The following is a 9,820-nucleotide window of genomic DNA, read 5'->3' as shown; positions in this document are numbered from 1 at the left end:
GCAGGAGGACAATTATTTTGTTAATAGATGCACTCTTTTCGCATGGACACTGTCGTGGTCATGGGTGGCCTTCGGCCTTAATGAAGTGTTACGTAGGTTGGTATTACTCACCGACGACAACGCCTATTCTGAATATTAATACTGCTAATAATGCACTTGTGTGCGTTTAGATTTTATGTATTTATATAAAAAACGACACGGAGCAGCTAAAGACGTCCGCTCGGCACCACGGTCGCGACGAAAGAGTTTGAATATGATGATGATATGATATGACTGTAATAATCATCATCTAAAGTACTAAACACTGCAAAACGTGTACAGGGTTTGCTGGTGGACTTAACTGACCCACGACTGTTTTTATTGACTAAAATTATTCAGATTTTTAATCAAAAAATTCTTCCTCCTCCATTTTAATTTTCCTATAACTGTGTAAACAGCGAAAGAAAGTAAATACTAATATTTATGCCACTATTATTATCGATATTCATCTAAGCTTCATGTTCCTAATGTATGATTATTGCTGTTTTCAGGGACTATTCTTCAAGGACACAAACACCCTGGCATATTACAACGTGCCACCCGGCGCCGTCATACAGCTGCAGGTCAAGGAGAGAGGAGGTCGCAAGAAATAGTACGACTAGTGCTGCCATCTCTGTTTAATATCGGAGCAAGGAGGTTGCAAGAAATAGGTTTACTATGACTAGTGCTGCCATCTCTGTAGCATATCGGAGAAAGTATATATTTTGGTTGGTCGACCATTTTTAAGAAATTACTGGTTGCATATTATTTTCTTATATTATGTAGTAAGAATAAATGATTTAAATAAAGTAATTGTCTATCATTTACAAATTTTTTAAAGAAAACGTTATTTAAGAATCTTGTGCATAATACACAATTTAGTTATTGTGTACGTAACAACGACCATGACCAGAGAAGAGCATGTGCGTAATTTTTGATTGTAAATTCTTAGAGCAAGGATAACTAATAAAACCACAAATATTTTTAATACATTTATTATGATTGTGAGTCAAATACAAAAGTGTACAAATATTTAAAATACATATAAATATAAAATTAATCATGATACAAATATAGCGAATATAATTGCACATTTTAGCACATATTTAAAAATACATCGATATGTTAATAATTCAATTAGGTTTTTTTTTAATTGGTGAAAGCGTGCAGATAAAAAAATAATTTCATCACCTTTTTCTATAGAAGTCTTGAAAATATTTAAGTTTTTTCTATTGAATATATTTTATTTATTAACTATATATATCACATTTTCTCTATTTTAATGAGTACTGTTTAGACATTTCTATATCACAAATAAATTGAAATTCGCAAATGTAAAACTTATTCAAAGAAATTATAAATTCTAACAAAATTATGTAAACAAAAATGTCTTTTATTAGCTTAATCATTATTAAGCATTAAAAAACTTAAAAACAAATCAACAAAAATAAAAATTGTAAAAATGCATCAAAAAATAACAAAAAGCGACTAACAAAAATAGATTAAAACAACATAATAAAAAAGGGAATGTATTAAAAGAGATCTGTCTGAAAATAAAACTTTTCACTGGAGTTCAATTACAATAATTACTATAATTGTTAAGGAATTTGTTAAAAAAAATGATTTATTTTTTATAATCAATAAAAACATATATTTCATAAGATTCATATCACATGATATGTTACAGTTAAGTCAAACTTAACATTTTTAAGTTATTTGCACTTATAAAGTTATTTTGCTTACACTATATGGAATGTCATTTCAATATAAAATATATTTTAAGCTTAAAAAAGCTCAGAACAATTTTTTATTTATATATTTGAATACATGATTTTAAGATAGCAGAGATGTTTAAGCTAAGGCCTGCAGAGTAAAAAGTGGAGAGTATTTTATCATTTTATATAAAGTTGATAGTTTTTAGGGTTCCGTACCTCATAGGAAAAAACCCGAACCCTTATAGGATCACTGTTGTCTGTCCGTCTGTCTGTCAAGACTTTTTTTCACTTAATTGTGTACACACTTTATTTAATATATATATATATATATATTTGGAAGACTAATTCCATTGATACATATGCTTTTTCAAATATATTTCACAAACTGACATTGTTAACTAGACTTTTGTCTATATTACATGATTTATGACATCTATATATATTTTTATTAGATTTTAATGTGTGTATGGGATATGTTATAGTCATGTTTATTGCAGTTTAGGTATATCTTGTATCATAAGGCGGTATCTGGTCAACATCGGGGTGTAAATCTTTTCACTGTCAGGGTAGGGGGTGGCGACAGGCGATAGGGTTGGTTCTGAACCTGTATATATCAATTAATGAAGAACAAATTTTCATAATTTTTACATATAGATAAATAAAAAAAAGTTTTATTTTAAAATATTGCAAAATTAATTAATAAAAAAATTTTTGGATCTATTATCTTATAGCGTGGTTTAATTGTAAATATTTGATTTGAAAGCGATGTAACTCACCAGTGAGCTTAATCCCAGCATCAGCACTCCACACTTCAGCAGCTCGTATGGCCGCGCCGAGTAACGCGGCGTTACCGTGCTCTTCCTATATCAAAAATATACATATAAATATAATTGGAATCTTCTTTTTATATATAAAAAAAGTGGTTAGTTACACTATTTATAACTCAAGCACGGCTTTACTGATATGGCTGAAAATTGGTGAGGAGGTAGCTTAGAGCCAGGAGACATAGGATACTTTTCGAATTTATGCCTTGAAGAACGGCTTTTTTATATTACTAATATTATAAATGTGAATGTTTAGATGGATGTGATGTGGATGGATGGATGGGTGTTTGAATACATCTCTACAACGGCTGATAGTAATTGTTTTAAGGCTTTAGTTTTTTTATTGATACACTTATTGTTGTAAAATTGTAACTTAAGTAAACCCTAAGTATAGATAGTTTTATCATAGTAAATAGTAAATCTAAATAAAAAGAAGAAAGTTTAAAGTATATAACAGAGAGAAATGTCAACTGACCAGTACATATACAGGTGTATTGAAGACATCAGCGAAGATCTGCAGCAGCTCCTTGTTGACGGAGGCTCCCCCTGTCGCCACCAGCCGGGATGACGAGTCTGAAATCATCACATTCATACAAACATTTTATGCTAGTATAAAGAAGTCACGTGACATGTAGTAAACTACTGGATTCGCCAAAGTAGCGAAACTTTTATTCTTTGTAGGAGGGGTCGCATAGAAAGGGTATGTTTCTCCTTATGCGTCAAATCTACTTCCTCTCATAAGAAAAGTATTCTGTAAGTATGTTTGCAGACCTATTTTGAATCCCATGTCCTCAGCGTGTGCGCGTCGTGCAAGCGCCTGACCCTCGAGCAGCGCGCGCGCCTCGAACTGCGGCTGCGGGCGCTCCGCCCTTCGCCCCGCCCCCTCGCACACCCACCGCCCCGCCCCCGCACGCGGCACTATCTCAGCCGTCTCGTAGTATATACCTATACAATGTCAACTATCTTATAATACTAATATTATAAATGCAAATGTATAGATGGATGGATGTTTGTTTGAAGGTATCTCCAAAACTGCTAAACAGATATCGATGAAATTTGGTATACATATAGAACGTAGTCTGGAAGAGCACATAGGTTGCTAATTGCGTTTGTTTTTAATTCAGCGCAGACGGAATCGCGGGTGATAGCTAGTTTTATATTATTGTGTTTCTCGAAAACTTTTATAATAAACTCATTTGGCTTACCTCCTAAAAATTTTCAAACGAAAAATTTAAAGCTGTAATATATTACTGTATTTCGAACGTAATTACATCAGTTTAGACTCAGTGTTATTCTGACAATATGAAATGTCGAACTGAATTTTTTAATTAGTAGGCTTAAATAAACAAATATAAGCAATTATTCTTTTCTAAATTGACTTCAAATATAAAAAAAACTCATTTGCTCATACAAATTATATCATCATCATCATCATCAGCTCACTATACGTCCCCACCGAGGGGCTCGGAGCCTACCCTAAGTTAAGGGTGATTAGGCCATACTCAACTGTGCTGGCCAAGTGCAGGTTGACTTCACACATATCTTTGAATTTCTTCTCAGATATGTGCAGGATGCATCACGATGTTTTCCTTCACCGTAAGAACAAATGATATAACATACCCATATATCCCATGTTGCCTCTGACAGTGGCTCTGAGCAGTTCAGTGAAGTCATCCCAGCTGGTACCGACGAGGCGGTCGCGGTGATACTGACGTGTAAGGGAGCCGTTGGCGAAGCACAGCAGCGCCATGTAGGGCGCCTCCTCTGTCGGCCCCACCAGCACGTGACCGGCGGGGGGTGCAGCAGGCGCTGACAGACCCAGGAGTAACGTGTCACTCGTGCCTAAACTGAGCCCCACCCAGCCAGACCGAAGACGAAGCCCTACAAAATGGTTGCTTATTAATCCATTTTTTTTTACTTTTGTTCTAATGTCTTAATCTAAATTAAACTCTGAATTTTAAAAAAAACTTAATTATTAGCCTATGTGTTCTTCCAAACTATGTTCTACATCTATGCCAAATTGCAGTTAAATCCATGCAGCTGTTCCGGAGATATCTTCTAACAAACATCCATCCATCCGACCATCCATCCATACATTCGTATTTATAATATTAGTAACATATTCCCACCAGAGATAAGAGATTGTTGTGTTCAATTGATTCTCATACTTGAGATATAAATATTATCAACATTTATTTTATTTATTTATATAAAAACTGAAAAGCATCCTTACAGTATACAACCAATTTAACACTATACACACTTTACATAACAGTTTACACGATAACATATTTTATAATAACAGTAAATAACACATAACAATGATAAATAAAAAAAAATACATAGATAAACAGTACAATAATATATAAACGCGTCAACATATATCTATTCTAATACCACTTATCTTATCAAATAAGATTTTCTCACTTCAACTTGTCAATTATTAAACAATTTGACAAGAAAAAAATCTTCAGATAAATAAAACGACACTAAATAAAACTGAATAATACTAATCTGTATGAAAAGAAACAGAAATCTTACTAATATTATAAATGTGAATGTTCAGATGTTTGTTAGAAAATTTCTCCGGAACGGCTGATCGGATCTTGTTGAAATTTGTCTTAAAAATAGAACATAATCTAAAAGAACATATAGACTACTAATTATTTTTTTAATTCCGCACAGACGGAGTCGCGGGTTACAGCTAGTCTATAATAATTCACAGCTTAATTTTTTTTTTTAATTTCTCGTGAAAACACAGTCTTTATAAATTTTAAAACTCACCAGCTAAAGCTGAACAATTATCACCAGTAAATGCGACCACTTTGCAATCTGGTTTGAATCCGTATCGCTTCACAAAGTAAGGAGATATATTTCCCAACACTGACCATGTTGGTACCGGCGCTCCTAGTTTACTTTCCAATGTATCATCACCACAAGCCTGGGCACATAAGAAAAACATACATAGAAATACAATTTTTTTTATTAAATCTATACTAATATCGGAATTTTGTTCGGAATCGGAAGTTTGTTTGTTTAAACGCGCTAATCACAGAAACTACTGGTCCGATTTGAAAAGTTCTTTATTTTTTTAAAGTTTTATAATAAAGTCATAGCAATTGGACTTATCCTCACCATCACCTGACTATATATCCCCACTGAAGGGTAGCCTACCCTAAGTCAGGGTTGACTACGATCAACCACAAATAGCATGGTCACTAGGACTCTGATTTATGCACTTTTAGATCCAGGTTTGACCTTACCTTCAAAGCTTTTTCACACCATTTCTTTGTATGTATATCTAGGAGATTCATTCCGGAACCATCAGAAAGGTCAATCGGTGCTATTCTGCCGAGGAACAGCGAGCATGCAAATGACGAGATGAGAGATATCCTCTCAGTAGCCTGGTAAGCTCTCTCTCTGGTGCGGAACATCTTACGGATCTGAGAGCCTGTGAAGCGCTCGTACGCTGTAGATCCCGTTATTTTAGCTAATTCCTGTAATGAATAGTTATAATTATATTTTATGAAGTAGTTCGTGCTATTAAGAATTCTTGTTTTCTAGTTCACCATAAGATTTATAACGAAATTTTTATGAAAATATATTTTGACACCTTAAGTTGAAAAGGGACAATAAGTAATGTAATTTTATATTATATTATTTAGTATATTTTTTTCTAACCTCTGGTCCTCCCACAGCCTCTTCAAGAGCTCTACAGTCAGCTGTAGTACTGGAGTCCATCCACACCGGAGAGTCAACAACAAAAGCTGTTGCTAACTGAGTATGGAGGAATTCATCGGGTGACAGGTTGCTCAGTTTTGATTCAGATCCTTTCGCCCACCATACTGAACCATGTTGCTAAGGATAAATTAAAACAGTAATTTTGGAGATTATTCATATGTTGTGCGTGTTTAGGCAGAAAATAAATACAAGTAAAATTTTAGCCTTCCCTTTCTCCTGTTGATATTAGGAATCCCTGGCCCCCTTTTTAATATTGTGTTTCATAGACAATCCCTAACAAACTCTGCAAAAGTATTACCATAGGGCTTGACTTGATAATATACTTGTTTTTCTAATTCTCTTTTAATTCACTTTTAGTTTTTTGGCTGTGGAAAATCTTTCTCTGTATAACTATTAGGTAAGCAAAATTTATAAACAGTATAATACCTGAGCTGCACCAGAAAGTGCTTCAATGGAAGAAAAGTCAACTCCCGCCACCACAAGTCTATCCATGACCATGTCGAGGGCTTTGACCCAAAGTAGCGTTGGTGCAGTCACCTCACCCCTTTCACCGCGCACAACTCCACCAAATGTCCTAATAAATAGATGTAAATAATTATTTCAATATTTATTACATCACATAATTATAAATGTAGCTAGAACAACTTAGCTAAAGTAACAGAATAAATTACGGGTGTTATATTTTTATAATTTACTTTAGTTTGAAGAGTCCTGTTGAAATTTATTCATCATGCATATTCATAATTTTTTTAAATAAAATATAAATTACCTGAATTCTGGCAAATCATTATCAAATTCCACATCAGCCTCTTGCTGTACAACATAATCTTCTCCGATTACCACCGCTTTTAACTGTAAATTATTCAATTACAAAAGATTTTTTAACTATTTAAAAGACAATTAATTTCCGTGGTCAAAATACTTTTCACACGGTCTTTATTCACCATTCACTTTGTGCGCGACCTTTTATATGGAAAACCAGATTTTAGAATTTTAAAATTCAACTCCAAATATTAAATATTTTACAGTTTTGTTATACAAGTATGTAATTTCACAAACTTTTAAAAGTTTTGAAAAATAACATAATAAGGTGGCGTTAGTCATCAAATACGTATTAAAACAGCAATGCACATAATTAAATCAATAAGCTATAAGAAATAATTTAAATAGTAATTTATCGGATAAATAAATAACTTACCCTTTGCGTACTAAAATCAAAACCTAAAAAAGTTTTTTTTCGTGTTTCTTCGATCATTTTTATATTTTGACAGTCGGCAAATCGGCAATCGGGTGTAGACGTACCACAGTTCGTTTAGGAACGAAAGAAGCACACACTAAAGTTTCGTGACCAAATGCCGTATTTCAGATGTTCATGGAAGAGCGATTTCACGATATCATTTTCATATTTTTATACATTCCATCAAAAGCTCTTAATCACATTAATTGGACGTCTGCTATATTTCGATAAAGAAGCCAAGGTCTCGGTTATCTTTAACCAAGATAGCAATTATTACGTATATCAGTTTTACTATTTACAATATGATATATTAATTAACGACACTAACTTTGGAAAAAAACTTCAATTGTTTCAACTGCAAAGATGTCTTTATAAAACCTAACGTTATAAACCTTTATTTATCTGTATAAAAAACTTCGCTATTAAATAGTGTCCTAATCTTTTATTATTAGTCAGAATTCTAGTTTTATATTTATGATTATTTACATGTGCATGTCCAAACTATATTTCTGAATTAAACAGATATTCTTAAGAGTTAGAAAATTATATTTAATTGCTTTTAGGTAAATTTAAAACAATTCCAGACGTAAAACGAATACCACACTCTCCTGATCCCTAGGATGTAAATTTAAACTGATTTTCCTGTAAACGCATAGTATCTAGTTCTAATAAATAGACGTTAGTATTAACTTGCAAACAATATTGCGATAAGAAAGACTGATATCTTCGCTTTTTGTTATTTAATAAAACGTACACACCTACAAATATAAATTAATATTTTAGAATGAAAAAAAGGGTTTTGACAGACAGACGGACGGACAACAAAGTGACCCTATAAGGGTTACGTTTTTTTTCTTTCGAGGTACGGAACTCTAAAACATTACACTATAACAATATTCTACAGATTTTAATTAGTTAACTGTTATGGTAAAAACATAGTTAAATTGTATTTTCAATTAGTATTTACATAAACATCATATGCAAGCTAAGCCTAGGCAAGATTCGTTTCAGATTGTCTGCCAACGCTACGTGCTCGCGTACAATTAATTTTATAAACGAAACTTTCGATTATGTGAAAAAGTAGAACGAGAAACAGCGACATCGACAAAACTAGTGTAACTTTCGTTTTTATTTATTATACTGTTTTGGAGACACGATTTTTTTTTATTTTAGTACCGTATGCGCAGTCATAGGTTACGTGTTAATATGTAAAACATTTAAAATTATATGCACAGATAAAATTGTTTTTGTACACTTATTAGTACTTTATATAATTAATTTATGTACGGTTGTTAATTTCCATCAAAAATAGAAATAACTGTTGAGTTACATGACATTTCTATTCCCCGATGTATGTAGATTATACCGTCCATTAAATTAATTAAAATAATGTAGTTATTTACGTACACGACACCAAGGGCTTACCAATAGCCCACTAGGTCGGCCATTTTTAAGTTTTCGGGTTATTCAGTTCAGTGACCTTTACACTGTCGTCATGCCCTGTTAAACATATTGACTACAGTAACTCAGTTATGTACGGATAGTTCACTCTAATTAAAAAATATGACGTCATTTGCCAAAAAAGTATTAGCGCCTATTTAAAAATAAATGCAATGCGTTTTAAGTGATGCTTTCTGTTTTTAAATGTAAGTGTCAAATAAAATATACATGAGTCTTACAAAACGCAACAAGACGTAATCAAACTTATGGTGTTATAATTTGCAAACCATCTTGTTCATATTATAAATGAATTGATAGACAACTGAGGATTCCCTGTTGATATTTCTTTTCGTAATTATATTGTGTTTTAGCATTGTTAAAGTTTTGTAATAAAATACAGTTAGCAGCATCAGTGTAACATTGTTGTGGCAACTGTATCGTATTTGTTAATGACCCGTGCAAGTGGGATGAGGCAGCGCAGGTAATCGCACGAAAACCCACATGGATGGCTCGTCACCCTCGCTATTTATAATCTCTGTTCGCCCCGCGGTGCCTTACGCTGCTTCGTGAAGATGCTTCGCTAAGCAATTTAAATTTGTAGGTGCTAGGGAAATTGTTGAAACGTTTTCTAATTTTAGAATCATGCTTATGAGATTGTTGGCTTTTTAGAGGTTATACAATGTAACTTTTTATTTTAATCTTCTGTAAAAGAATATTTTCAACATACTAGTTGAATAGAAAAAAAATAGTGATTTTTGAAAACAACAGTGCGTTCATAGAATTAAAAAAAAAATAGATCCGAGAATCGAACTAAAATCCGACAAAATGACATTCAGTAGGTACTT

General features: G+C 32.8%; 2 protein-coding genes across 2 annotated transcripts in view; one reads left to right on the top strand and one right to left on the bottom strand.

Annotated features, from left to right (window-relative positions):
• Positions 1-737, top strand: part of Sf3a1 (splicing factor 3A subunit 1) — a 5,085-nt gene extending 4,348 nt beyond the window's left edge. Inside the window, exon 7 of the mRNA XM_013312281.1 lies at positions 523-737. Coding sequence (XP_013167735.1) covers positions 523-632 — 110 coding nt within the window. The 3' untranslated portion in view covers positions 633-737. The remainder of the gene's footprint in view (positions 1-522) is intronic.
• Positions 738-1,696: 959 nt separating this feature from the next.
• Positions 1,697-7,803, bottom strand: LOC106117928 (xylulose kinase). Its single transcript, XM_013312454.1, has 11 exons — positions 7,497-7,803; positions 7,068-7,150; positions 6,725-6,872; positions 6,239-6,415; positions 5,821-6,054; positions 5,342-5,498; positions 4,178-4,438; positions 3,329-3,502; positions 3,033-3,130; positions 2,510-2,594; positions 1,697-2,337 (listed from the first exon to the last, which is right to left on the bottom strand). Exons 1-11 carry the CDS (start codon positions 7,551-7,553, stop codon positions 2,222-2,224), a joined length of 1,590 nt encoding a protein of 529 aa, XP_013167908.1. The 5' UTR covers positions 7,554-7,803; the 3' UTR covers positions 1,697-2,221.
• Between the last annotated feature and the right edge of the window lie 2,017 nt (positions 7,804-9,820).

This window comes from Papilio xuthus, unplaced genomic scaffold (genome assembly GCF_000836235.2).
Source record: "Papilio xuthus unplaced genomic scaffold, Pxut_1.1 DF829567.1, whole genome shotgun sequence".
NCBI classification, from domain to species: domain Eukaryota; kingdom Metazoa; phylum Arthropoda; class Insecta; order Lepidoptera; family Papilionidae; genus Papilio; species Papilio xuthus.
Note: the sequence above shows the minus strand (reverse complement) of the source record. Positions and strands in the feature narration are given on the sequence as shown.

Coding starts and splice junctions, on each gene's coding strand:
- LOC106117928 (XM_013312454.1), bottom strand. CDS start 7,553: ATGATCGAAGAAACACGAAAAAAAACTTTTTTAGGTTTTGATTTTAGT. Junction 6,416..6,724: donor CACTTTCTGGTGCAGCTCAG/GTATTATACTGT, acceptor ATTTATCCTTAG/CAACATGGTTCAGTATGGTG. Junction 3,131..3,328: donor GGACATGGGATTCAAAATAG/GTCTGCAAACAT, acceptor TGATGATTTCAG/ACTCGTCATCCCGGCTGGTG.